This window comes from Osmerus mordax, chromosome 28 (genome assembly GCF_038355195.1).
Source record: "Osmerus mordax isolate fOsmMor3 chromosome 28, fOsmMor3.pri, whole genome shotgun sequence".
Classification (NCBI taxonomy): domain Eukaryota; kingdom Metazoa; phylum Chordata; class Actinopteri; order Osmeriformes; family Osmeridae; genus Osmerus; species Osmerus mordax.
Window position 1 is genome coordinate 2,840,654 of NC_090077.1, and position 27,723 is coordinate 2,868,376.

At 51.6% G+C, this 27,723-nt stretch overlaps 2 protein-coding genes across 4 annotated transcripts; both read left to right on the forward strand.

Annotated features, from left to right (window-relative positions):
• Positions 1–164: 164 nt before the first annotated feature.
• rnf10 (ring finger protein 10) lies at positions 165–6,616 on the forward strand. Its single transcript, XM_067231434.1, has 17 exons — positions 165–701; positions 1,270–1,454; positions 1,651–1,856; positions 1,953–2,043; positions 2,378–2,562; positions 2,690–2,826; positions 2,930–3,084; positions 3,167–3,295; positions 3,408–3,660; positions 3,825–3,958; positions 4,076–4,193; positions 4,295–4,396; positions 4,500–4,637; positions 4,789–4,880; positions 5,015–5,072; positions 5,189–5,353; positions 5,441–6,616. Exons 1-17 carry the CDS (start codon positions 539–541, stop codon positions 5,512–5,514), a joined length of 2,385 nt encoding a protein of 794 aa, XP_067087535.1. The 5' UTR covers positions 165–538; the 3' UTR covers positions 5,515–6,616.
• Positions 6,617–6,779: 163 nt separating this feature from the next.
• On the forward strand, positions 6,780–26,742 carry si:ch73-138n13.1 (plectin). 3 transcript variants are annotated; one of them, XM_067231248.1, is made up of 14 exons: positions 6,780–7,007; positions 8,875–8,972; positions 9,758–11,124; positions 11,222–11,312; positions 12,214–13,968; positions 14,017–15,372; positions 15,471–15,596; positions 22,960–23,075; positions 24,251–24,413; positions 24,531–24,702; positions 24,822–24,952; positions 25,043–25,185; positions 25,331–25,420; positions 25,521–26,742. In XM_067231248.1, the coding sequence occupies exons 3-13, from the start codon at positions 9,773–9,775 to the stop codon at positions 25,404–25,406; spliced, it is 5,481 nt and encodes a 1,826-aa protein (XP_067087349.1). In that variant the 5' UTR covers positions 6,780–7,007; positions 8,875–8,972; positions 9,758–9,772; the 3' UTR covers positions 25,407–25,420; positions 25,521–26,742. The 3 variants fall into 3 exon arrangements, with proteins under 3 accessions (XP_067087349.1, XP_067087347.1, XP_067087348.1); XM_067231246.1 differs by having other exon boundaries at positions 12,214–15,372; XM_067231247.1 differs by having other exon boundaries at positions 6,796–6,844; positions 12,214–15,372.
• Positions 26,743–27,723: the final 981 nt, after the last annotated feature.

Sequence of the window (27,723 nt, forward strand, 5' to 3'; positions counted from 1 at the left end):
ATACGATTCACCTTCAGTTTTTATTAATGAATCTTTATACAACGTAGTCTACGTTGGTCTAAAATAGATGACCTGATGTTACTAGAACTACATTTCCCATAATTCCTTGCGAGATGTCGTTACAAAATAGTTGAAACACGAAGTTGCATCCGGGTCTCTGAGGTTCCTGACTGGCGACCCGTCGCCATTAGTTGTAGCTCGTCTTTAGAATTATTTTTTTAGGGGAAAACCCTAATAAAACCGGACGTTTTCCGCAAATTGGAGGACGTCTAACGCCTTTGTTGGGGCCATAAGTTTCCAACGGCTAGAAAAGCTCAGATTTTTGGGGTCTGGGCCCCGTTGTGTGAGCATTCGTTCTCTCCTATTTCAAAGCCTCCATTACTGAGACGCCTGAACTGTGTCTCTATTTTTCTCGGTTTGTTTTGTTGTCAAGATGTCGCCGTGATGGAGTCTCCGTGTTTGACAGAAATGAATCAGGGCCTTTGCCGCCTGACCCGCACTTGCGACTACCCGCTCACATTTTTCTTTTTACCAATTGATGCTAGAGAGCTCGGAAGCTCTCTCCCAGGAGCTCGGCCTCAGATCCTCTTACAGCAAGGAGACAACCATGGAGAAGAATCCAAACAGCAATGCCAACAACAAGGTTCCGCCCCGTACGAGTTCCACCGGCCCTCCACCAGGCGAATCTAAACCCAAAACAGGTAAAACTATCAACCCAGTTAATAAGTAATCACCCCTATCAAAGTATGTAGCTTGTTAGCTACTCAACAATGCGCAGTCGTATTGCTCAAATGACCCGAGTTGTTGCTTTGACAAACACATTGTATGGCCTGCTCCAAGGCCTAGTATGGTTTGTTTACTTAAAATGCATGACGTAGCTGTCAGATAATTCAAACAGTTTAGAAGAATATATTAACATTGTCACTAGTTTGCACACATTTAATTCAGCTGGGATCTTGTCGAATTAAACAATTAAGGTGGTGGCAGTTGACGACTAAACCAAATTATAAATTGTTGCCCTGGCTGAGTTCATGCACTCTAATCTGGCTTGTACTGATAAGCACGGAGGCAGGGTACAGTCCATATCAGCATCAAATTATATTTTTTGCAATCGTTGAAACAAAATGGGAGACATGCAAATGTCAATTCAAACAATTCAAGATTAGGTTGGTCTATTTGAAAATCTTAAGTTGGTTTAGCGGTATTAAGTCGGAACACTAGTGGTAATCACACTAAAGTAACAAGTCTTGTCACGGTTTTTCTCCCCAGATGGTAAGAATAATGGGGGTTCTAAGCGCTGCAGCCGTAAGCGAGAGCCCTCCTTTCCTAAAAGTGACACCTTCCCTGGCCCGCGCCGCACCAATTCACAGAAAAGCAAAAATTTTGACAAGAGACCCCCTCAGAGAGGTGCAGGGAGACAGTATGGCGATGCAGGTGGAGGAAGACGCGAAGAGGTGAGAGTCCACAACAGGAAGAACTATGTGAATTAGAATTTAAAGACGCTTTATATACAACCTACCAAATCACATTAACAGTAATTAAAAGCTGAAATAGTACGGTCAGACAGGATTCCAGATTTCACAGGTTTGATTCTTTGCAGCATGCTAAGACGTCCTTCTTCAGAGCATAACACCTTTTGTCTTTTTATAGGTAGCAGAGACACGCCGGGCGGAGTTTAGCCCGGCTCAATTTGCTGGACCTAAAAAGATCAGCCTGAACCACCTGCTCAACTTCACTTTTGAGCCCCGCGGGGGCCATGGTGGCCTGGGTGGAGACAGCCACTCCGGCTGGGGCCGCCGCAACAAGTGGGGACACAAGCACAAGCCCTTCAACAAGGAGCTTTTCTTGCAGGCCAAGTGAGTTCTCCTTCCTATCCAAAGGTACACGCCAAGTAGTAGTTGAACAATGAACTAAGAGATGTACTTTTTGCTTTTCCTTTTTTTTTTTCGTAGCTGTCAATTTGTGGTGACTGATGACCAAGACTATAAGGCTCACTTCACTGATCCAGATACTCTGGTCAACTGGGACTGTGTGCAGCAAGTGGTGAGTTGAATCCCTTTCAAAAAAGCTCATATTCACCCTGTTCTCTGTGTCGTCTCAGCTGTAAGCTGATCTGTAACGCTTTGATTCAAATTGTTGTTGTTGTGTGGTCCTGTTTCATTACATTTTACATTTAGTCATTTAGCAGACGCTCTTATCCAGAGCGACTTACAGTAAGTACAGGGACCTTCTCCCCGAGGCAAGTAGGGTGAAGTGCCTTGCCCAAGGACATAACGTCATTTTGCACGGCCTGGAATCGAACCGGCAACCTCCTGATTAATAGCCCGATTCCCTAACCGCTCAGCCACCTGACACCCCATCTGACTCTGACTTTCAGCGCATTTACAGCCACGAGGTGCCCTCCTGCCCCATCTGCCTGTACGCTCCCGTGGCGGCCCACATCACGCGCTGTGGCCACATCTTCTGCTGGCCGTGCATGCTGCACTACCTGTCTCTCAGTGACAAGAGCTGGGCCAAGTGTCCCATCTGCTACGAGTCTGTGAACACGGCAGACCTCAAGAGGTTAGAGGGAAACGTTAAGAGCTACGTTGTCTTAGTAACAGTGACAGTAACAGTGATATGCTGTTGATGTAGAGAATATGAAACGGATGAAAATGGGAAAGTACAAACTCTTATCTTATTTTTGCAGTGTGGTGGCCATGGAGACAAGGCAGTATGCTGTTGGTGACCTCATCACCATGCGCCTGATGAGAAGAGAGAAAGGGGCTCTTGTGGCAATGCCAAGCTCTGAGTGGGTGAAAGTGGAGGAGCCCATTTGCTTCGGAGGTAAAGGATTTGAAGGAAAACTCGTCTGTGTTATACGTGTTGTCGGGTAAAGACATTGATATACGCATGTTACATATTGACGGGCGTATTGTTGTGTTGACAGATCTGCGCCTCAGCCCGTACTCCAAGCTGCTGCTGGCCTCTTCAGAGCAGGTGCTGGGCCTGGTTGCAGAGGAGAAGTCTGCTCTGCAGGCCCAGCTCAGCCAGGAGGAAGGCGCCCAGGCCTGCTTCATCCAGAGTGCCCTGTGCCACCTGCAGGTAAGAATTTCTACACCCCGTGAACTACCGTGGGCAGCTATAACAACGGGCCGGTCAGAGACATTGACGCTCTCCTTCCCAGGAGCGAGAGGAGGCTCTGCTGAAGCACCAGAAGGCATGTGCAGGTGACGGCCTTGACCTGTCGAGGCTCACCCTGGCGGACTCCCCCTCCCCTGTGGATGACGTGGTGACCACCGTCAGCAGTACCAAGGTCAGTGTAGCAGCTCCCCGTCTCAAGTCGATGCACTTGGGAACCGTTATCAAGCTGAAAACCGGCCCTCCCACGACCGAGGCCCCATTGAACCCTCCTTGTTCCCCTCCAGCCTGTGCTGCAGTACTCCTCTGCATTTGACGATGAGGTGGCAGAGATGCCAGAGGAGGACCCTGAGCAGGACTGCGGCGAGCCTGCCGAGCACTGCGGCGGCGTCCTGGAGAGCGTTCTGGAGGAGGCCTGTGACGCCCTTCCAGAAGCGGGACCAGATCCCCAGGCGGCTGAGGAGCATACCTCCTGCCAGGCTGAAGCAGGGCGTCCCCAAACCACCTCCGTGCACGGACCCTACTACTACTTCTACCAAGGTAGGATGGCCTCCTGGAGCACATGGGAACACCAACTCCACAAGCTTCTCCTCATATGCTGCCTTGTTCTACTGCTCACTATCCGCCCTATGACATTCAATGTCCCAGTCATGAGGTGTTCACGAGGTTGTCTGTTTTTTTTTTTTTTTCCTTCTCCCCTTCAGCGGAGGACTGTCAGCAGATGTTCCTGCACCCGGTGAATGTGCGCTGTCTGCTGCGGGAGTATGGCAGCCTGGAAGCCAGCCCCAAATCCATCACCGCCACCGTGGTAGAGATCGAGGGGCAAACCGTCACCGACGTAAGACCTAATATAGTAGTGACTTACACCAACGCTAATGGTTCAGTTGTGGAGGATGGCGAGGGCGAAATCCTGTCGTCTTTTTGATATGATCGTAATCGTGCTCTCGACCCACAGGAGATTCGACGTCGGCACCGCTATCTAGCTCACCTGCCACTCACCTGTGAGTTCAGCATCTGTGAGCTGGCCCTGCAACCCCCTGTCTTGTCCAAAGAAACTCTGGACAGCTTCGCAGGTCAGTTTGAACTCATCTTGTAGACTGTGGAAGATTTTTGCATGGGGGATGTTTTATTTTGTGCAATGTTTTGTCAGTTCCTCATCCTTCTGTGCTTTCAGATGATTTGGAGAAAAGAAAGCGTCTCCGCCAGAAGAAAGCGAGGGATGAGAAACGCAGGGAGCGGCGTATTGAGATGGAGGAAAACAAAAAGCAAGGCAAATGTGAGTAGATGTCATGTAGCTACACGTACGTCCGCGGCACTGAATGTCGGGTCTGAACCTTCTGTTGTTTTGGAACTCTCGAACCTCGTTTTGTCATTCTCAGATCCCGAGGTGCACATCGGGCTGGAGAACCTACAGCAGTTCCCGGCTTTTGGTTCGCCACCTTCTAACTACGGTGAACCTGTGTACCCAGAGTTCCTGGTGGCTCCGCCTTCCCCTCTCAGCAGCAGCCCTGCCTCTGGTGAGACCTGCCCTGGTGTTCCTTTCATCCAACACACATGTAGTCTCAGAGGTGCTGGCAGCTGATGACATCAAGCTTGTTCCGTTGGTGTGGGATTGTTCCGTCGTTTTGTTCCTCATGAACTGACATGGAGCTCCTATGGTTTTTGCAGATGGTTTGATGTTCCCTAGTCTGAATGGGCAGAGCCCAGCGCCCATTGTGGGTAGTTTGGAGGATGACTCGCACTGCATGTCCTTCGCTCAGGTCTGTACCAGCAGCCAGTCTGAAATCTGTACCAACCGCTTAGTTGAGGATGACACATTTAGTCCTGGTACCAAAGTACAGTTGACACTTACAAGGATGACTCATTGTCATTTGACCCTCATACTCACCTGTAGATGCTGAGAGATGGGAAAGCCAGAGTTGATGCTGGATCCAGGATTACTCCAAAGAAAGGTGAGATCCTTGTTGTCATCGCCATGTTGTCACTTAATGAGCTTGTAAAGTCAAAATTACAGTCATGATTTATAGCCAATCCCATCACACTGAAACTGTTTGTGTCTGTCCTTCAGACACGCTGCTTGCTCCCCCGGCGGCAGACAGCGATGGAGAGAGCGATGGGTCCGATCGAGTCCCGGTGCCCAGTTTCCAGAACTCTTTCAGCCAGGCCTTTGAAGAAGCGCTCCTGCAGCTGGACCATGGTCCAAGCGCACCACCACCACTGGTGGTCGTCCCTGGTTAGTCTTCAAGTCTGTATTTGTGGACGTTTTCGATTTCGGGCGAAATTACTGCATTTACATCTCCTGGCTCTCTCTCTGTTTCAGTGGAGAACGGGGGCAAGAAGAAGAAAAAGAAACAGAAGCTTTTGTTCAGCACCTCCATGGTTCATACAAAGTAGACAACACTGAAGTTAAATACCACCAGCCCAGCCCACCCCACCATTTTAATTGATTGATTGAATCGATCTTCTACTCTCACTGCCTCCCTTTTTAATGTACCTTCATTTAAAATTGCAGAATGCAATTAGTAAAAAAAGTTGTAGATACAGTCAATGCTGCTTAATCACAGTCATTTACTTTACTTCCCTTTCCCTGGCACAGTAAATCATTCAATTTTTGCGTTAAAAAGTAAAATGTTCATGCTTACAGTTGGAATAGTTGGAAGGGTCATATTCTAGCCCATATCTTTACAAAGCGTTAACTGGAGTGTTTTTTGTTGCTAACTTTATTGGTCTCATAACTGTTTTACTGGGAGGTTTTGTCACTCATCCTGAGAAGTAGTTGGTTAACAGCTAGAATAGCATATTAGGGATTTGACCGAACAGGCATTTGTTTTTAGAGTTAAGTAGAATTGAATAGGTTTAAGGGATACATTGTTTGGGGTAGCAGTCAGCCAGCTGCACATACACCCTTCAGACCCTGTCCTGAGATTCATACCCAGTCTATGCAATGTCTGCCCTGAATATGATCAATACAAATTCAATGCAAGTCCATTAAGCTGAGGTATAGGACTGCCATTTTAAGGAAGCCAGCAGGTTGTGGCATTTTATTTCACTTCACTATAAACATGACAGATGAAAAGGTTTTTGAAACGAGATCTGTAATGAGCTCATATCAGTTGGAGGAAATGCTGAGTAAAGTTATAGTATTAAAATGACAAGCCTTGCTGTGGTGGAAGAGATTACTCCAGTATTCTGTCGGGTTCATCAATCACACCATGAATATGCAGCTTTCATCTCTTCTTGTTTTCCCATTTTGCTGAACAGGTTTTGAAATGAATTTGTTACATTGGCACTTAACCCCTGATTTCGAAGCAGTGTTGCAAATGTTTTTGTTAAGCTAGAGAAACTTTTGATTGCTTGCTATACACGGAGTAAAAAAAGTGGGATGTAAAGATACAATAGATTTGAGGGTTCTTTAATTTTGATTGTTTATAGTAAACATGCAAATGTTAATGTCATCTAGCTTGACATTGAAATCAATAAAGGAACATGCACAAACTCAAGTTGTCTGATGTGTTTAGGAATCTCAAGTAATGGTAAAACTCACCACATAGAGGCAGTCACGCTCTGTACATCCTATGCCTTTTCCAAAACAGCAAATCCACCGTTTTGAGTGCCCAATGACTAACTACTAGCTAGAGAGAGAGAGAGAGCTAGCTAGTCTAGTCACGAAAGCAGTCAACTACATCAATCAAGCCAGCAGGACTACAATGGTCTCGTTGGCACAGTAAGTTGGCTACCTAGCTGCTGATCTATACATAGGCTAGCATACCTGCTATGTTTGCTACTAGCAGCAAGATAGCGATTTAGCAACAACAGGTTGACCACTGTTGATTGTCCATCCGTCTGTTGCTGTTAACCATCGAGATCTAAGTCAAATCGAAGACAAGGTAAGAAATGGTGAGGGGGATGGATAAATTAGACAGGTGGATGTCGTACTCAACTTTATTTATTCAGTAAATATATATGCTTTTTCGAGATGTAATACTTACAACTCGTTCGTATGTCAATAACGACTGAAAGATGAGAATTGCTAGCTTGTCGGGACCCTAGCAATCGGGTCTAACGCGTTAGCTGGTTATAGTGTTAGCACTAACTAGCTTATAGTTAGGTAGCAAGTTTGCCATTTGTATTTCTTCTCAATAGCTTGATAACGCTAAAATCGCTGTATGTGGTTGCAAAGGTAACTTACACAACAAAGTTAAAGTTAGTCTGGGCTATTAAGCTAGTAGCCTACATTTATTTATAAACATCGGACACGTTGCTTTGATGATTTTGAATTATTTGTATTCTATTTGAATATCATCAAGACACAACAAGAACATCGATTCACGTACTAGTATATATCGCTCAAGACTATTACTGTAAGCAGTTTACATGTTTACATATTCAGTTTCTCAAGCCCATATCATAACCCTACTGTGGTTTGTGAATCATTGAACAATTAACTACACCTACGACAAAGTGCTAGTTAGGTCCCAACAGCATTGCATTGTTTTAAAAACAAGCTAGGTAGATAGTGCTACAACTGAAGCTACCAGGAGAAATGAAAACAAGCAAGCAAGCAGCAGCAATAAATTAGCAAGTGACTAGCATGCTAGCTAGATAACCTGTCCGTTTGTTTGTGTATGGTTTCAAATGTAAGTTAACTAGTCAGACAAACTGTACTAGCTGGAGTACTATTCCCGTACTACAAAACTAGTTTGTCAAATGAATGAACTGTGCCTTTGTACTCCAACTGTTTGGTAGTCTGCTTAATAGTTTTTTTCTTCTTTTTTCTTTTCAAAACTGGCTAAACCAGACTGACGCATTGGCATGGCCAACAGTAACATACTAAAAAAGCTAAGAAGACAAACTACGTAAGCCCTATTACTGGTTTTACTGTCAGCCTTAATTTCTAATAGTTAACCAGCTTTATTGTGTGATCCAACAAGGTACGCACTACATGTTTTTTGGTTGTTGGGCAAAATCATTCATTGGCGGTGACAGCCAGTGAGCTAGTCCTGTTAATGCATATATTTTCAAAGCATTCTTGAGACACTCGGTGATTAGGGTAGATATATTTGCATTAGTGTTGCCCATTATGTGACATTCAAATTGCTAAATTACTCATCTCAAGTGTCAGCAGTCAAGTCTAGTCCACCAAAGGGACTGTAAACACACACACACACACACAATAGCGTGTTTAGTCCTTTAATAACCATTACCTACTGAGCACAGACTGAGATTGAAGGAGGGTGGCTGGAAGGATTGTCTGAAAAGACTCCAGCTTGAAACCTTTTTTTAAACACATTTGCAAGGTTTTGAATGCATTTTTGAATGCATTAAACTGCGTTTGATCAGTTTAGCCCAAGCAAACCTTTTTCCAGTTCCTGCTGTGCTGATGAACTTTCCTTCTAGAGTGAATTTTCAACATTCCGACTTTTCTGAACCATTTCCTGTCAACAACTGATGCCTCAAGTTATCTAACCCTACTTCCTAGCTCATATCTTTAAGTTTTTCTTGGTTCGTCTTCCCTTTCTGTTTCATGTAATGAAAGAGTGCATCATGTGTTTTCATCCTTGCTTTGGATATCTATAGATGTTGTTTGGGTGTGTCTCTGTTTGTGCAATCTTTTCAGTCTTTGTCAACGAAAACAAGCCCAGTTTCCGAATGGAAGTCTGTCTGGAAATACGTATATTACCGAAGCATGAGTCCATATTGTTATAATTTACTATACAAGCTCTTTGTGTTGACACATTTCTGTTCTTTCTCCAGGCTCAACCTGCTCCTTCCTAGCTCTTGTTTGATATGACATCACTGCATGGTTACCACAGAAACCAGGGCTCCACTGCAGACGGTTGACAGCCTGTTAGGTGAGTTATAAGGTTGCCCACAATAACTGCAGTCAATGCAGAATTAGGTAATTGCACTGACAAGCAGTAATGCTTCTCTCACTGGAAGGAAGCTGATGCTAATAGTGTGTCGAGAGGAGGGCATGTGGGATACATTAAAAGATCTGAGGAGAGAGTCTCTTAGAGGCCTGGCAGTAAAAAAAGAAAGAAAAAAAGAATTCCTCTGGTTCTGCTATACGGATATATAGGATTGTTCACTTTGCAATTTATTCAGGTGAATGAGACTGCAAATGTTGGAAGGTTACTTTTCCCTGAATGGAGGAGTGGATCTAATTACTCGAATGATTTAAATGGAATTTCCCTCAAAGTGCCATAGGCCTTTTCCTGTATTATGTCACTAAGTATAAGAATGTAACTACACAAAGCAGGGCACCTCCTTGCAACCGGCCTGTTTTTCTGGCGGACCATGTTTCGCAATTCGAGTCATGGCAGAGTAACTGTTGGAGAGAAGCACAAGCATTCTTTCGCTTTTTAAGCTGAACCCCCCCCGTCCCCCCCCTCCCTTCACGTGATCGATCTTCCCAGCTATGCCTGAGTAAGGCCTGGCGTAGTGATTTATAGCCTTATCTACTTACGGAGCCACACGTGTGGGTGTATGACGCTCCCAAGACAAAGTTCACAGTTAGAGGAAGTAGCCTTCTATAATGCTTCTTCTGTTATGCCTCGCACCTATTGTTCGCTAAACGTGTGTTTTTTAGATCCGTGTTTTAGATCTGTTTTGAAGTCTGTTGTTTCTCTCCCCCTAGGTGCAATCGAAGAGAATGGCTGCCCAGGTGGAGGTTCAGACTGGGGAGGTGGGGAGGACAGGTGTGGGGGGAAGGCTGCATCTCAGCCCCCTGGTCGACTCCAGCAACAAGAGCCTTGTGGAAGGCTCATCCAGCCCCCAGGGTTCCCTCATTATCTCTCCAGAGCCGGGCAAGCCTGTCCCTGCTCCCAAACCCCGGCTTACTCCCAAGCCTTTCTCCGTGGAGAGAAACCCAACTGTCCGGCCCATTCTTGCTCCCAAGCCTCACACAAAGCCACGGCCGGAGCCCAACCGACCGACTTCCTACAAGCCTGACCCCCCTGTCGTTCCCAAGCCAGAGCAGCCCGGTGTGACCGGCAAACACAGGCCGGTGTCGACCAACCCCGGGCGTCAGGCGCCGACCACCTTCAAGGCCTCCCCGAAGCTGAGCGCTGGACAAACCAGCAAGCCTGTGGCCCAGCCCTTTAAACCCGCCCCTCCTCTGACGCTCGGAGACCCGAGCAAACCTGCTCCCCCCCCACCAGCTGGACGTCACACAGCCAACACCGCAGGTACGTCCCCCTCCAGGGGCTACAAGAAACCCCAATCTGCGGAATGGTCTGGAAGTACCAAGCAGGACATGGAGCGGGGTAAAACATCCTCCACCGCAAGGCCTGGCGGAACCTCCATGACGAGAGCCAAGTCCATGGGCTTCCTGAATCAGATGGGACAAGAGGAAGAGGAGAGGAAGTTGGAAGTAGCAACTGAGGTTGGTGTCGCACTCAGACCTCACCCCCGCAGCTCCAGGCCCAGACCCGTGTCGGCAATATTCCTGCCCTCCCCAACTGAGACCGAGGCGCCCAGCCCTGCCTCCCAGTGGTCTGTCAGGCGGCCCCTCTCAGCAGACCTCACCTCCAGGTTTGAGTCTATTGGCTTGTCTCTGCACCGCCGACCCACCGACACAGACAGCAAGGAGAACACCCCAGAAGAGGGCGTTCCGCCACGGAGGAGAGAGAGGGAGAAGGGCCCAGAGGGGGCGGGGGGTGCACCGCAGGGGCCGGAGGGCAAGCCGAAGCCCAGCATCTCCAGACGAGGGAGCGAAAAGACCAAGGAAGAGGGCAACGACGAGAAGGAGGAAGTGAGGAGCGGCGGGGGGAGTATCAAGCGACGGATCAGCCTCCTCCTGGACTCCTCCTCCTCTCCGGGGGGACGCGCCATTGGCCAAGCGCCGGAACCTCGCTCCCCAGCGCAGCCAATCCCAGAGGTGGAAGTGCCGCTCGGTATCAAACAGCGAATCAAGCAGCTCACTGAAGACACGCCCCCGGCTCAGACCCCATCTCCTAAACTGTCACTTAGGCCACGACCTTTGCCCCTCGACCTGACTAAAAGGTTAGCCCTGATCGCCGCTCATCGTGTCTGTCTTTGTCCATGTCCCTATATGACTCCCATTGTCTTGTCTTGTGTGCTGTTTGTGTCTCTCCATCAGGTTTACCTCTGACAGGTCCCCAGAGCTTGGCAGTCCCTCCCTCAGTGAGGCGACAGACCGCCTTGAGAGTGACATTGATCCTCAGAGGAGGGTAAGAGAGGTTCGAGATGCGTCCGAGATGAAAGTAGCTGAGATGCTTTGGTATAGTTACAGCGTGACCCTAGCCTTCCAGCGCCCTCATGGGTACCGGGATAAAGACAGTGTCTGGAGTGTAAAGAGGCGTTGAGTTTACAGATACAACAACACAAAGAAAGAGAGAGAGGGTGGAATTGTATATGTGTGCCATCTTGTCTTGTTCTGCTTTCCTTGTTTTGTTCTGGAAAAGTTAAAGTTTTGGACATGTCGGTTGATGCAGCTGTTAACTACTTCAAGTCACCAACCAGTTTCCTGGTAGGTGGAGGGAAAAGATAAGTAATCAAGCCATTAGCGAGGCCAAAAACATTTTCTCTGGCCCCAGGTCGGCGTTCTATTAGGGCAAAACATAACAGGGAAATGAGAGCATGGGAGAGAAAAAGAGCGTCTCCTGGCACAAAGCTACAAAGCTGTGAAACCTTAGACGGAGCATTAGTCATCCACCTGTGGTGGCTGCGCCGGTTGTGAAACACACGGGGAGTAGATCACTGGGAAAAGGTCAACACGGGAGGCTTTGATTACCTCCTCAGCACCACGCCCTCTGTTATGAGGCCAACAAAGAGGAGTGGATTCTGCTCTCTTCACTGAGGCACTTGACTTCCTCTGTCTCTCAGCATTGTGATGTGGACTTGTTTTATCTCTGTCCATTCTACCAAATCCAGCTAGCTGTACTTCATTAGAGAAAGAAAACAAATCCAGTCATGGTCATATTAGATGAATAGACTATAATTTGTCCTAACACACATTAATAGTTATAATTACGTTGCCGTCACATGAATTACATATTACAAGTTACAAATCCGTGACTGGAGCTGGGGTGCTACGGTTGCTAATTTAAATTCAAATCCTCCTCTTCTCAGGGTGAGGACTCTGCCAGCTTCAGGGACCAAGGGAAGGTGGAGGAGGACAGCCGAGGCCCTCCGGAGCGTCCCCCGGAGCCCGCCTCTGATCCAGCAGCAGGGCGGCCGCTGGAGAGCGGGGCCCAGGATAGGAGCCTCGGCGGTGGGGTGCAGACCGTGAGGGCGGCCCTATTCGAGAACGTGGTGGAGAGGCACAGCGTGCTGGTGTTGGATGAGGACCAGGGCCGGGGCCAGGCCCTGCCCAGGCGGAGCCTTTCCCTGAAGCAACGGGAGGAGGAGAACGAGGGGAACCTGGTCACGGCCACCTACCGCGAGCCCGTGTCTCCCTCCAGCCCGCTGCGGGTGGAGCACTCCTACGACACGGTGCCGTCCGTAGGGGAGAGCAGGGCGGTGAGCGAGAGCGTCCCCTCGGCCCAGCTGGAGGACAAAGCCATGACCCTGAGAAGACGCTCTGACAGAGCGGCCAGGGCTGAACCTGCCGAAGACCAGCCTCCTCAGGGCCAGGGGGTCTTCTTTCCAGCCAGCGGAGGAGGAGGAGGAGGAGCGGAGAAGCAACCACGCTACCTGAGGGTCGGGGCCCTGCAGAAGTGGAACCCCGCAGACCTGGAGAGGGAGGCGGAGGAGGAAAGGAGGCGACGAGCGAAACTGGAGAGACAGATGGGGAAGGGAGGAAAACCGGAGGAGGAGTGGGAGACGCAGAGAGAGGTGGAAAGGCAGATGCAAATGGATGTCGATAGGGAGATAAGGAGAGAGAAGGAGAGGGAGGAGGTCGCGGCGCCGAAACGGTTGAAAATGCTGGAGGCAAATGAGCTTCCGGCCAAGCCCAGGGCCACGTACTTTGCTCTGACCGGTCAGGCCCAAGAGGTGGTTTCCCTGGGAGAAGACAGAGCAGAGAGAGGGGACTTGGAAGTGCCCTTTGATGACTACTCTGTGAAGTCTGGACAGTGGGGCTCGCAAGGCAAGGTCCTGCCACTGCACAGGACTTCTCCTCTGGACGATGCTTTGGGGAAAAGCCTGCAAAGTAAAGTACAGGATGAGGACAGGGAGGCCCAGAGGCAGTTGGCCCAGAGGCAGTTGGAAATGGAGAGGCAGGTGGAATTTTCCCAGAAGATGGAGAGGGAGAATCAGAAAGAACTGGAAAGAGAAAGACAGAAGGAGTTGGAGAGGCAAAGACAGAGAGAGATGGAAAGAGATAGACAACGTGCTTTCGAGAGACAACAAGAGCTACACAAGCAGCAGGAGCTGGAGACAGAGAGACAGAGAGAGGTGGAACGAGAGAGGCAGCGAGAGGTGGAAAGAGAGAGGCAGAGAGAGGTGGAACGAGAGAGGCAGCGAGAGGTGGAAAGAGAGAGGCAGAGAGAGGTGGAACGAGAGAGGCAGAGAGAGGTGGAAAGAGAGAGGCAGAGAGAGGTGGAACGAGAGAGGCAACGAGAGCTAGAGAGGCAGAATGAGGTGGAGAAGGAGAGGCAGCTGGAAATGGAGAGACAGAAGTTGGCGACGCAGAGAGAGTTGGAGAGGGCAAAGGAACAGGAGAGAAGACAACTTCAGGAGTACGAAAGACAGAAACAAGTGGAGCGAGAAAGACAGCAACTTGTAGAGCTAGAGAAGCAGAGACTGAGAGAAAAGGCAGAGAGAGAAGAGGCTGAAAAAGTGAGACAGATGGCCATACAACAGGAAGTGAACCGACAGAGAGAACTGGAGCGGGAAAGAGAACGACAACAAGAGAGGGAGAAGGAGAGACTGAAGCAGCTGGAGGTAGAGAGGCAGAAGGAGGTGGATAAGGAGAGACAGAGGCAGCTGGAGGTAGAGAGGCAGAAGGAGGTGGAGAAAGAGAGACAGAAGTTGGCGATGCAGAGAGAGCAACAGAGATTGGAGGAGTTTGAGAGAGTAAAGGAACAGGAGAGAAGACAACTTCAGGAGTACGAAAGACAGAAACAAGTGGAGCGAGAAAGACAGCAACTTGTAGAGCTAGAGAAGCAGAGACTGAGAGAAAAGGCAGAGAGAGAAGAGGCTGAAAAAATGAGACAGGTGGCCATACAACAGGAAGTGAACCGACAGAGAGAACTGGAGCGGGAAAGAGAACGACAACAAGAGAGGGAGAAGGAGAGACTGAGGCAGCTGGAGGTGGAGAGGCAGAAGGAGGTGGAGAGGCAACTCCAGCGAGATCTGGAGAGACAGAAGCAGTTGGATTCGGAACGGCAGGAGCTGGACAGGCAGCGGGTGAGACAGAGGGAGAGCGAGAAGGAGAGACAGAGGGCGGAGGAGCTGGAGAGGAGGAACGAGATGGAACGGAGGCAGCTGCTGGAGTTTGAGAAACAGAAGCAAGCGGCGGCCCAGAGACAGCAGGTGGCCGACCTGGAGATGCAGAGGCTGCGAGAGAAGATGGAGAGAGACGACGCGGAGAAGATGAGACGGGTCGTCACGCAACAGGAAGTGGAACGCCAGAGGATGAAGGACAGGCAGAAGAGGGAGGACCAGGAGAGGGCCGACTCCTCTCCCCTCCGACCCAAAGTTCTGGATCTCGACTCGGTGACCCGGGACGACCCATTCTCCCCGAACGCCCCCTACTCCAGTGACCCATCATCCAGGTGGAGGAGGCCCTCTCCCAGGTCAGAGGAGGAGTACCGGCCTGCCATATTGGACATTGACTCATTTAGGTCCCAGGCTCAGTTGTCACCCACGAAAGAGGTGTACCCTGTTGCTGGGAACCAAGGAACAGAACGCGGGAGTGGGCTCAGATCCAACCTCAACACCGCAGACAGAGAAGGGGGTGTCAGGATGGCGCCCGAGGGGGTCGTGAGGCGGCCCAGTCCAGTGCGGGCTTCCTCCCAGCAGGATCCCTGGGAACGTAGACCAGGGGAGGTAGTGGGAAGTCCCCTGGCTGGACCAGAGGCCCCCAGGAAGCCCGCCAACAAGCCCAGCCTGGAGCAGCTCCTCCTCAGGCAGGAGGAGAGGGCCGCGGCGTCCTGCCTGGTCCCAGAGAGACGCTGGGCGGCCGTGCCCGGCGAACCACAGCCCTCAGCCCCCCACCCCGTGAGAGACACCAGCCTGTCTGGATCTCCAGCCGGGAGCCTGGATCCCTGGTCCTCCTTGGAGGCTGGGCCCCACCAACTCGGAGGGATGGAGACCAGAAGCCAGAGGAGATCCCAGGGTTCCCAGGTAAGAGAACCACCCCCCTGATAGAAACATGTGAGGACCCTACACACTGCATGCCGCCTGTCAGACCTTGTGTTGACGTCATCCGTCCCGTGTGACAGGAGCTGAACAGGATGAGGTCTCGCAGCGTGTCGCGGCGCTCCACCCCGGCCACCAGCACGCTGGAGGGCTCCCTCCTCAGGATGAGGAGCCGGAGCGCACACAGAGAGAGGGGCGACCAGGACTGGGTGAGTCATCCTGCTCTCTCCCCGACACACACACCCACACCCACACCGGTAAGTCAAATGGATGGGTTTCAAAGATTAAGCCATGCTACATAATAGTACTGCCACCTAATTCTATGTTAGCAACTGTTAACTGATGTCAGGGCTGGTTGTGTGGGCTGGAGGGTGTTTTGGAAGAAAAGGTATGTGTGTGTTAGTAGGGTGGAGAAAGAATGTCGTCAGGCAACTGGAACTGCTGAGTGTGACAGTCAGGAGGGAGTTCGGACTAGATGAGTAATGTTAATGGCATGGTCTCACTCACTTTACACAACCCCCTCACCTCACCAAGCATTGGTTGGCCAAGAGCCCAAACATATTCTCAGGCCTGTAATTCAGGCTTGTATTAGGGAAATAAGGAGTAATGTGCTACTCATTTTGACAGCACACCGTATGGCTTCGGTAAAGCAGTGCAGTTGAAGTTGTCCTTTTAACATATTGACATTTCTCCCGACTAGAGAAATGTCTAGAGGGTTCCGTGTTTGTGTTCCTTACCCTCGCTTACTCGGCAGGATTCTTCAACCAGAGGAGAACAAATACTTCAACCAGAGGAGAACAAACACTAGCACGCCAGAGACTAAGCAAATGTTCTGACGAGGAGAGGGTCCCCCTCGTCCACCTCAGTGGCCTGCGGGTGAAAGGGAAAATGTTTTTCCGTGTACACGAGTCCCATTTATCTGTAAGATTTACAAGTGAAGTGGTTTCTTGAGAGGAGGGCGGGCCATTTCTGGCAGGATGTGGATGTGCCGTGGTCGCCCTCTAGTGGCCAGTGTTCATTGTAATTTTAGACAAAGACTACTCTAATTGAGTATGCATTATTGACAGGACACCTTCTTTCCACGTTACATGATTTAAGTGTATAAAACGGCTTATCGGGATGCATATTGGTTGAAGGACTACCCATTCTGTATGTCTAATGTCCTACCTATTGTCAATCATTTGTATAGATTTCGAATCAGAATTGATTGAGTTGTTGATCAGTGTTGGAAGACAGTGTTTGCTGGTAAATGTCTTTTGGCCCATGGAGATGCACCGGGTGAGCTCACTTCCTGTCGATTCCCCCATGTGAGGTCATAGTTGTATGATACCATCCTTAGTAATGCCCTGCTCAGAGAGAACAGAGGAGAAGCAGGGACAGAAGCCTCAGGCGGATGGATGGAGGTCTTCATGTGGTGCTCCTGTTTGGCCTATTTCCCCAGGCGATGGGTAAGTGACTTTAGATCAGGACTCAGAACGGCACCTTATTCTATGAATTGAAGGGGAGTCTGGTAAGATTGAATCCAAGATTTGCATTGGTTTTAATTGCGACGTATGAAACGTCTTGTGAGTCAAGGGCGACATGGTCATGATGTCACCCTTGCCCTTCCTGTGCAAGCTAGCTTTGAATAATTTCCTGGTACCCAGTACCTTTTATCTGTCTATACCACGCCTTCTGTGGGGCTGTACTTCTACCGAGTGTTGAATGCCTCCCTCCTTTTGTACGGTTGCTTGGTAGTGTCCTGGTGTGCATGCATGTCTCAGAGGGCCGTATCTGGGTTGGGCGTCTGTGACGAGGGCCGGCTCGGTCACATAGTGCCACGTCCAGGTTTCCTCAGAAACACACACGCTCTGCTTCGGTTGGCGTCAGTGTTGTTGCCAGGCGACCACCAGGGGGCGTGTGTGGGCAGCGGCTTGCTTCCAGGTCGTGTCCCAGTTCTCTCAGTGCTCTGAGAGGAGTTTTCCACTGAAACGTTTTTTGAGGTGCCATTGTTACCTTTCCGTGCATGCAGGCAGCGCTCTGTGAGATTGCTTGTTGATCCGAAAGGCTCTGTAAAGGAGAGGGAAAGGCCGGCCCTGTTCTTTGCTTAGCCAAATATCTCCCTGGCTCATGCAAACCAACTTGCTTGAGCGTTGTGATTCCTCCGCTAAGCTGTGAGCTCACAATGCTGACAGAGTGGCCGGCAACCACACAATCCCTGTTCTCTCTGACGGCCACACCTGTTTCCTCCTCTCTCTCTCTCTTGCTCTCTCTCTTGCTCGCTCTCTCTCACTCTGCACATTCCATATCTATTTGAAGGTATTGCCTCAATAACATAAACATTCACCCATGACCGTACTTTCATTCCAGTCTCAGTTCATATCCCCTTCATCCCTCTATTAGAGTGAGAGCGTCTGCTAAATGACTAAATGTAATGTCTATTACACACACACACACACACACACACACACATATACACACCTGTGCTGACTATGCCTGAGAGAATTCTCTCTCTCGCACTGCAAGCACAAACAGGCAGGGGCGACACAGGACCGCAGAACATATATCACCCTCCCCTCCCTGCACTGCAACTCAGAGCCCTCCCCCTCGCTCCCCCGCTCCACTCCTCCCTCTCTCCCTGCTTCTGCTCGGCCCTCCCTCTCTCCCACTCTGTTTCTCCTTGAGCGCGAGTCCTACAGGACTGGGGATCGAGAGCGCGGGGGCCTGACGCATTTCTTCTTCTACCTGCCCGTACCTGCAAGGGGGAAGGGAAGAGGGGGGTGGGGGGGGGTGGGGGGCACGGAGGGCGTTGATGTTTCTCCGTCTCTCTCTCTCTCTCTTTTGCTCCACTGGATATGACCTCACAGTCTCCGCTGCTCTGCTCTGCTCTGCTGCCGTAGCGAGTTCTCTGCCTCCCTCCCGCAGTCCTTCTGGGCTGTTCTGGACAGAGAAGTTTGCCTCCCACAAGCGACGGTCGCGGGGAAGAGAGCCAGACAGGAGGAGGGACGTGGAGGACGCCAGGGAGGAGTAGACTAACTGGACCTTGGTTCTGGGAATCTGTGAACGTGATGTCAGAGGGACAGTAGCAGGTCAGGAGAGCCGCTGTCAGTTTTTTTTTGGTGAGCACTGCGAGTCAGAGGCAAGAGGATTCCGGAAGGATCTGATCACAGGATCTGGGAAGTAAACGCACTTCAAACTGTCTTTTATGCTGCGTAGGGTTGTCGTCATTTAAAAAAAAACAACATTTCATCACAGAAGATGACATTTGAATCTGTAGGAACAGACGTCTTGCTGACCATTTAGACGCACGTTTCACCGTCGTGTGAGTCATACAACCTGTTGATTTACTGCTTTGTGTTGATCTAGAGGAACCTGTTTGCGGACAGAGCCATATATGTCCTGTCACATAACTACAGTGGTCCCTTAATCCTCCTGAACAGTTGGCAGATCACACACACACTGTTTTTGTTTGTCCGTCGGCAAATATGTCAAGCGTGTCGTGCTCTTCCTCATGCGTATGGAAATAGGCATCTCGCGGAACGAGAGAGAGAGAGCATTCGGTGAGCTCGCCCACATCTAGGAGCCCTTCCCACAGTGGACCAAAATGGAGCCCGGAAGGTTCCAGAAGGACCTGGCTGCAGGAGGGCTTCCCGAGAGAGACTTTGAAGGACAGTGATCCAGGACAGAGCCCCGAAGGCAGAGGCCAAGCTGAGCTGTGCTGCAGCCCTGCCTGAGAGCTTCCTACACCGTGTCTCTCACATACACACACACATGCGCGCGCACTCTCGCACACACACTGTCCTTACTGCAGCATTGACCCAGCAATGCACCTAAGTAGAATCTAGGACACTCTCCCCTGGACTGCCACCTGGCAACAGATCACCAGTGAACCAAGCGCACCGGGACCGGATCTGAACCAGCCCCACTTCTGATCTGGAACTCCCCGAGCAGTGATGGAATACCTGGGGGACAAGCTGTCCGTGGCCCAGACTCAGGTGTCCGGCTGGGTGGGCAACGTGCGTCGCTCCTTGCAGGGGGCGCTGAGCCTGGTGTCCGGCGCGGTGGAGCGCGGGGGCCGGGGCGAGGAGGGGGACGCGGGGGGCTTCAAGAGGGCCGCCTCCCTACGCTCCCTGGCCTCGCGGAGCCGAGACTCCTTCCGCAGGTTCTCCCTCCGCAGCCAGCAACGCCTGTCGCTACGGAGACGCACCACGGCGCCCAACACCCCGACGGCTGTAAGGCGCACGCTCGTATCTACACACACACACGCACACACGTGTGTACGCACGCACAGGTGTGCTGACGTGCCTTGGGCTCCACCCATTCAAGCGATGCTTCGCTACAGCTGCGTCCTCTCGATCGGTCGGTTTTCAAAACACCGAGCCTGTCCAGGCTTCCTGCTGTGTGTCATCATGCTGCAGTAAACGTCTTTGTGTCTGTGCTGATGCTGACGGCGTCTGCCTGCAGGGGTGTGTCGCACGGTGACCGTGTCTCAGAACATCCCTGACACCGTCCTGACCTGGTTGTTGTTTGCGTTCCCGGAGCTCCAACCTCCCGGCCCCTCGGCCTCTCTGCCCAGGCTCAGCTCACCTCCGTGGGCTGCAGTCGACCTGCCTTGTCCCCTCTCCTGTCTCTCAACTCTGGCATTTTAGTCTGAGGAAGCGTTGAGTGGACAGGCCCCTGAGGCCACAGAGATAGGCAGGATGAGGTGGACTGAGGCCAGAAAGCTAGTGGAGCATTGGCTACCCCCCTCTCTGTGTCTCTCCCTGACAGGTCATAGTCCAGGAGATAGTTCAGGACATGAGTCCATATGTGCTAAACTGCCCACAGCGGTCAGGGTCATTAATTTCCCAAGTCCTGTTATCATTATCTAGTTTCTGCAGTGGGTTTGCAGGATTTAAATTTGATTTTTTCATTGCCAAGCGATGCAGAAGAAGGCTTGTGTTTGTGCGTGATCATTTGGAGAGACTGAGGGAGGACGTGTGTTTGTTTACTAGCCTGCGGTCGTTGGCCCGTCTTGAGGGCCAGCTGGTGCAGCCCCGCCACCCCCACCCAGGGATGACCCCAGGGATGACCCCAGTGCCTCGCAACCTCCACCCCTCACCCCCAATTCTGGTCGTCGGTTAGCCCTGTCCTCCCCTGGTCTCAAAGCCCTCCCCTTCTGTTGAGTGCACAGGTCTTAAGGTTCTTAAGCCGAGTCAGGTTGTGTTTATCGACATTCTGTTCTGCCCTGCATGTTCTACATGCACTTTTTCCAGCCCTGAGCCCTACATGTATGTTAATCTTAGGTAAATCAAGAATAACAATGTCCTTCCCAGTTTCCATCAGACCTGGCTGTTTTTGTAAGTGCCGGGCCCAGTTGCTTTTGTTATTGTCAGGAAACGAGCGCTCATGGGAGCTGTAGTTTGGTATGACGTTTGGATATTGTTACCGTCCAGCCCGGGCTAAAGCTCTACCTGGGTGGTTGTGGGGAGGGTGGAGGGCAGTGGCAGGGACCTAGCTCTGTAGACGTGTGTTTAGTCCTGTCGTGTTCATTGTACCTGCACTAACAGCCTGGCCTGTGTTCTCTGCTTCCAGACAGCAGGGCCCATATGTTGGTAGTTCCAGCTGAGCCCTCCTCTCTTCCCAGGGCTGAGGGGGGGGGGGGGGGGGGGGGAGAGCACTGGCCCACCGTTCTCCTCAGTCAGCAGAGAGAGTCACGTGATCGTAACCCCCACTTCCTCAACTGACACGGTTATTTTATGTAAACACTAGCCCGCAGTACAGCCAGCGGTGCCTGATCCTGACGCGAGCATCGCTCTGTCTGTGGTGGATGTGGGGCTGCACACTCCTGGGGTTGTTGACGGTGTTTGATGTACTTTCAAGGAGAGATACTTTCAAGGTGTTTAAGGGCAGGTCCTCCACTTTGCGGTCGGAACTTTCCTGGCTCCTGGCTCCTCCGCGTTCTAACGTGTCTGATTGTCAGTCAGCACCCCCGGCGATCAGCCCCTTTCTCTCCTCCCTCCTTCCATTCATCCGCTCATTGTTCTGTCATTTCCCTTCCGACGCACCCTTCCTGTCCTCTGAGTGAAGGCTGGCCTATCGCTAATGATATTAAGGAAAACTCGGCCCGGCTCGCTGCTCTATCACAACAACAAAGGAGTATAACCTTACTGGCCAGATTGGTTTCCAGCCCTTTCCGTATATATCCGTGGGCCTTGTCGATAACAGGGCCCACGCCCTCACTCTGTCAACATGGGCCTCTCAGCTCTTGATAGGTGGCCCAGTGTTCCTATCTCACTGACTACTATTGTTTGCTTGAGAGGTAACATGGTAGCCTCGGGCTCTAGTGAGGGCGTGTTTGGGTGTGCTGCAGTTAAATCAATCATGTACACAGTCGAAAGGTGTTTGAGGAATTCAGATTATCAGAGATTTACACGCTTAGTCCTGTCAGTAGCAAGTAGCCCGTGCATGAACGGTGCCCTTACCCGTCGGAGATTTAATTAATTAATAAAAACTGCAGTTTTTTGGCAGGGGGGGAGGGGAAGTTTTAAAGGCGAGACTGAGAAATGGTGGTCGATTTTTTTTTTCAGTCGCTGTCCTCAACCCTCCGTGTCTCCCATCTCCTCTGACTCTTTTCCTGTTCCGTGTCTTGTTCAAGCTCTCCCAACCAATCGTGTGGAGGTTAGAGTGAGCCCCACAGCCACCGCAGGGCCCCTCCCTCAGCACCCCAACCAGCTCTGGCCCGGGATCATGGGACACACGTGTCGCACCCTTGTCGTGTCACGCTTGTTAGTATCTGAACATGGGAGCCTGTTCCCCATAAGACCCTGGCGGTCTAAGTGTGTGACCCTGTGATGTGAAGTGCCGTTGATATTTAGGGGGGCTTTGGAGCCTTGGGCTGGAGAATGTTCTTGATTTCAAGTGCTTTCTCATGTGCAGCGAGGGCTGGTTCTCACCGGCCAGGCCATGACTTTCTCTTCCTGTCAGGAAATGCATCGATGATGAATGATATCCTGTGCTGGTGTTTTAAGGTCTCTCTCTTTCTTTCGTATCACACAGAGAAGGTCAATAAACGATCTCGCACGAAGTATGGGCAGCTGGATGCCCTTGTTGTGCCCGTGGCGTCTAACGCGCGCGCGCGTGTGCGCCCGTGCGCGGGCGTTTGTGCGTGCTCAGGAGCGGGGAGGGGTTGCAGGACAGTGCACCCTCTGTGGCAGCCTCATTAAAAGAGGCACGGTTCAGTAGTCGGCAAACACACGCACGCCCTCGTTTACCCGGCGCTGGCCCTGTGAGATCATCCCCATTACCTTTCATTATCCCCGTCAGCCGGTGCTGCCGGTCACTGTGCGTCCTCCTCCACACAATACCAGCGCTATCTGGAGCGCGCTCAGCTGCCCCTGCTGTCTGTGCGTGCGACACGCTGGCAGTTTGGGTGCCGGGAGTCTTCAGGGAACGCCGTACCCTGAATGACCAATGAGGAGCGCCTGCTACTGGGGGATCCTGTCTGGGGTTTTTTTTTTGTCCCCTTGTGGCACCTCGGGTGACAACGTCAACCTTTAGTTTAGTTTTTTACTCAGACCCTTTTATATCCCTGTTTTTCTCTCTCTCTCTCAGGAGGCGCAGAAGCAAGGTGTCGGCGGTGACGAAGAGGGTAGGGACACCGACACGCTGGTCCATGAGACAGACAGTCAGTACGGCACCTGGGAGACAGGCCTGCGCACCGACGACAGGTACACACACACACACACACGGCCCCCCCCCTAAGTCCTGCTGATTCAGACTTCCTCCCCCCGTCCTGAGTCATCCAGGGTTTGATCCGTAACCGAACACCAGGAGGATCGATAGGTTCTGTCAGGGAGACGATCTCCTTCCTTCCTGAAGCAGCACTGACCTTTAGTCAAAGTCACTGTCTGTTAGAGCGGTGAGCTAGCCTCAGACGCCAGCCTCTCATAGTCCCCCACACTGTTCCAGATCTGGATTACACCGGGAACACACCTACCGCACACCGACATCATGTTAGCTTAGAGGAACTTGGAGTGTTGTGTGGTTAGATGCTCACTGTGGGGAGGAGTGTGACTGGGTACTTCCTGTAGAGGTGGCAGCATCGTCACAATGGCAGGGCTGAGGCCACAGCCCTGAGGCCTCAGCCCTGAGGCCACAGCCCTGAGGCCACAGCCCTGAGGCCACAGCGCTGAGGCCACAGCGCTGAGGCCACAGCCCTGAGGCCACAGCCCTGAGGCCACAGCCCTGAGGCCACAGCCCTGAGGCCACAGCCCTGAGGCCACAGCCCTGAGGCCACAGCCCTGAGGCCACAGCCCTGAGGCAGAGAGAGCAACTGTCTTTACGTTGCCGGTCAAAATGGCCCTGGTCATATCTCTCTCTATACCTCTCTCTCTCTGTCTATCTCTCCCTCTCTCTCCCTCTATCTCTCTCTGTCTCTCTGCTGCCTGCTACTGCCCTCCTCTGGTCAGGGGAGAATATCACAGTAAAACACAGCAAGGTCACACAGTGGGATTAAAAAATATATATATTTCCTCAAGGAAACCCACAAGAAGCCCGTCGCTGTGCGTGGATATCTTTTTAGAGTTGTTGTTCCAACATGGTTGATGACAACCCAGCAGTTTTCTCTGTAAAGTCTGTCGTTCAGTACAGTGTGTAGCTTGTTCAGTCATGTTTGTTTTGTAGTGTCGTTTCATTAGCCCCCCCCAACACACAAACACGCACTCTCACACACATCACACAAACGGTAAAAACCTGACATGACCCGACAAGATGATGACTCACACGCAGCCATCGCTGTGTTGCCGGTCTCTTCCTGTTGAGCAGTGTTTCCAGTTTTTCTCAGTAATGTTGTGGTTACTCTCCTGATCGTTGCGACGACCTTGTCTGGCCCCTGTTCCTGCAGCCTGACTCCAGCCACGCCCACCTCGGAAGGCAACCTGAGCCCATCGCCTGGGAAAGCAACCCCGCCCCACACGCTGGGCGAACAGGCGCCACCCAGCGACCTCGACACCCCAGACGGCCTGTCTCCGCTTCAGCCTGAGATCCAGCAGCTCCCCTTCCCTGAGGTCAACTTGGCTTGACCGCCGCTAAACAGACATCGAAAAACACTCAGATCTCAGTAACTATATAGGTTTTTATTTACCTATCGCTTGATAACTGGTGTGTTTTCTCGTGTGTGCCAGGCCTCCACCAGCCTGCTGGACTCCAGCGCCCTGCGCTCCAGGGCCCAGCTGAGTAAGAAGCGGGGTCCTCGCTCCCGGCCGACCAGGGCGGCCAGGCAGAGTGCCGCCCTGGCTGGGCTCCCCGAGGGCCAGGCTGGCTCTGGAGAGGACTGGCGCTACCGCGACTCCACAGGTCAGAACTCTTAACTCTTAACGCTAGCTGGTACATACAGGTCTGTCTGACACCGAGCCTGATCTCACTAGGAAGGCACTGAGAAATGAAAAATGTTGTTTTGTTGGTCGTCCTCTCAGAGGAGAAGGTTCAGGCCAAGCAGGAGGACTCGGACTCAGAGGAGCAGGCCAGGGCAGCAGACCCCCGGCCGGCTGCCTCCCAGCCCCAGAGAGTCCCCCTCTTCCCTGGGATGGACCCCTTCGCTCTCAAGGTGAGACCTCCAGAGAGTGGCGAGAAGCGGGCTGAAATAGTTTGTTTTGGTGTCACGTTTGCAGTGACGTCATCCTCCTCTGTTCCCCAGGCCCAGCTGAAGAAGAGAGGCGACTCCGACAATCAGACAGACGGCCTCGCCTCTTCTCCCTCCCAGCTGTCTCGCTCTCCTAAATCTCCCTTCCTCCCCCGGGCCTCCCGCGTGCTGCCCCCTGCTGGGGGGAAAGAGAACGGGTGAGAGAGAGAAAACACCGGAGAAAGCTCGCCCCTTTCCCCCAGCCCTCGAGCGTACCAGCCCGTATTTCTAGCTGCTAAACAAATAAGCCAGTAATGATTGATTCGGCCGTGCTAAGCCTCTGTCTGTTTGGATTCGTCTTAGAGAGGAGGCTTCACCGCAGTGGCTGAGGGAGCTGAAATCGAAGAAGCGCTTGAGTCAGTATGACAACGACAGCTAAGTGTGAAGGAACAGGTGAGTTCTCTCTCCATCCAGTCTCTCTTCATCGGTCAAGTCAGGTTTGACTGTAATTGCGGTAATTCTGATGAATTTGTGTATTTGTTCCCTCTCGCAGAGGACGCCTTAAAACAGAAGAGTCTGTTGGAGAATTTGAAAACAGAAGCCTTAACCTTCGACCTTTTGAGCCGATGGGAATTCTGCTGCTGCTGTTGTTTGTTTTTACGTCATCTGTTTGCCTATTTTCTCCATCCTCTTCCTGCCCGGGTTGTATACATGTGCATGGTGCCTTTTTTCCCCCCTGAATATCTCGGCCTTTTGGATGACAGAAGTGAGGGAAGACATCTGGCGGCTCAGCTTGTCCTGTATCCTGCTAGCTACCGGGGCCCTGCATGCCAGGGCGACCTCCGCATAGACACTTTACCCTCTCACCTCACTGGGGCACAACGGAAGAGGAGGAACATTCTTTCCTTTTTCGGGTTGCATTTCAGGAATGGTTATCTTGTGGGACCACTTGCCTCTTAACCCGGAAGTGCTTCGGTATAAGCCAGAGGGCAGTATAGAATTTGGGACAAGATCATTTTATCTAGTTTACTCTTTTAAATTGTATTTTTTTCAGTTCGGTGTCTGTGGTAAATGTATCAATCTGTCTGTCAGTGCAGGGTTGTTGGTTATAGTCACGCAAGCATTGCCGTAAGACAACATTTCTCAATTATTTTCTTTCCTGATCATAGAGAACAAAAATACTGCTGAATTGATTATCAGCCAGACTGTATATTATATGTTAGTATGTGTAATCATGAAATGTTATATTTGTATCTTTTGGTGATTTGAAAAAGTACATGGTAACAGGACAACAAAGCTAGTTTTGTACTGAGAGAGTTTAAACTTCACTACAGTAGGGCTCTGGTCCTCTCAGCATGTAGACACTTTATCTAGACACTTTTATCTGAGGGGGAAAGATGTATGTTTTGGCTTCAGTGTCGTTTCCATAACTACCTTTCTAATTGTGGGGGTGGGGGGGAAAGGAGAGGAATTGTTGGTGGACGCACACACACACTAATGCACTCACACATACACACTAATGCACACACACATACACACTAATGCACACACAGTTTTGGGTGAAAACTTCTAACCAGCCTGGCATTCCTCTCTGCTCCCCTGTGCTGTACCTCCTAATGTAAAATCAACTGACTGTGTGTCAATGATGGATGAGAGAGTGAGAATTGCAAGGACAATGTTTTTGTGTTAACGGTGTGTGTTTCTTGAGCGCCATACATTCAACCTGTACTGCTAAGCTTACGTTTTGTACGGATGTTATAAAGAGAAACACAGTGTGCAAGCGTTGCGTGTACAATCTCTCTTCTCCCGCACAAAGTTCAACTCTAAAGTAGACCATGACACTATCATGCAGGGTAGCACGAGAACTTCCCCTCAGCCAGAAGAGATGTTTGTGTTCTGTCATGGTTCCTTTGTGACCCTGCTTGTTACAACAGTCTGGGTGTGGAGTGGGGTTTTGGGGATACAATGTACACTACTTCTCAGTCTTGGGTATACTACGTACTTTGAGATGATGCTGCCCTCCATTTTGCTGCACACAACCTCGATTATTTGCACCACATTTGGGATCTCCAAGCGTATCTGCCCCCCCCCTCTCTCTACACACACACACCATCCTGTAAGCCTGTTTGGGCCCACCCTGACCCCCAGCCACCCTGACCCCCAGCCACCCTGACCCCCCACCACCCTGACCCCCCACCACCCTGACCCCCAGCCACCCTGACCCCCCACCACCCTGACCCCCCACCACCCTGACCCACAGCCACCCTGACCCCCCACCACCCTGACCCCCCACCACCCTGACCCCCCACCACCCTGACCCCCAGCCACCCTGACCCCCCACCACCCTGACCCCCCACCACCCTGACCCCCCACCACCCTGACCCCCAACCACCCTGACCCCCAGCCACCCTGACCCCCAGCCACCCTGACCCCCCACCACCCTGACCCCCAGCCACCCTGACCCCCAACCACCCTGACCCCCAACCACCCTGACCCCCAGCCACCCTGACCCCCAGCCACCCTGACCCCCCACCACCCTGACCCCCAACCACCCTGACCCCCCACCACCCTGACCCCCCACCACCCTGACCCCCCACCACCCTGACCCCCAACCACCCTGACCCCCAGCCACCCTGACCCCCAACCACCCTGACCCCCAGCCACCCTGACCCCCAGCCACCCTGACCCCCCACCACCCTGACCCCCAGCCACCCTGACCCCCAGCCACCCTGACCCCCCACCACCCTGACCCCCAA

Excerpts from the sequence above, each read along its gene's own strand:
- si:ch73-138n13.1 (XM_067231246.1), top strand. The coding sequence starts at position 9,773 with ATGGCTGCCCAGGTGGAGGTTCAGACTGGGGAGGTGGGGAGGACAGGT. Across the intron at positions 24,414-24,530 it reads AGCAGCTCCCCTTCCCTGAG|GCCTCCACCAGCCTGCTGGA; the intron begins GTCAACTTGGCT and ends CGTGTGTGCCAG. Across the intron at positions 24,703-24,821 it reads GCGCTACCGCGACTCCACAG|AGGAGAAGGTTCAGGCCAAG; the intron begins GTCAGAACTCTT and ends TCGTCCTCTCAG.
- rnf10 (XM_067231434.1), top strand. The coding sequence starts at position 539 with ATGCTAGAGAGCTCGGAAGCTCTCTCCCAGGAGCTCGGCCTCAGATCC. Across the intron at positions 2,044-2,377 it reads GGGACTGTGTGCAGCAAGTG|CGCATTTACAGCCACGAGGT; the intron begins GTGAGTTGAATC and ends TCTGACTTTCAG. Across the intron at positions 5,073-5,188 it reads CAGGATTACTCCAAAGAAAG|ACACGCTGCTTGCTCCCCCG; the intron begins GTGAGATCCTTG and ends TCTGTCCTTCAG.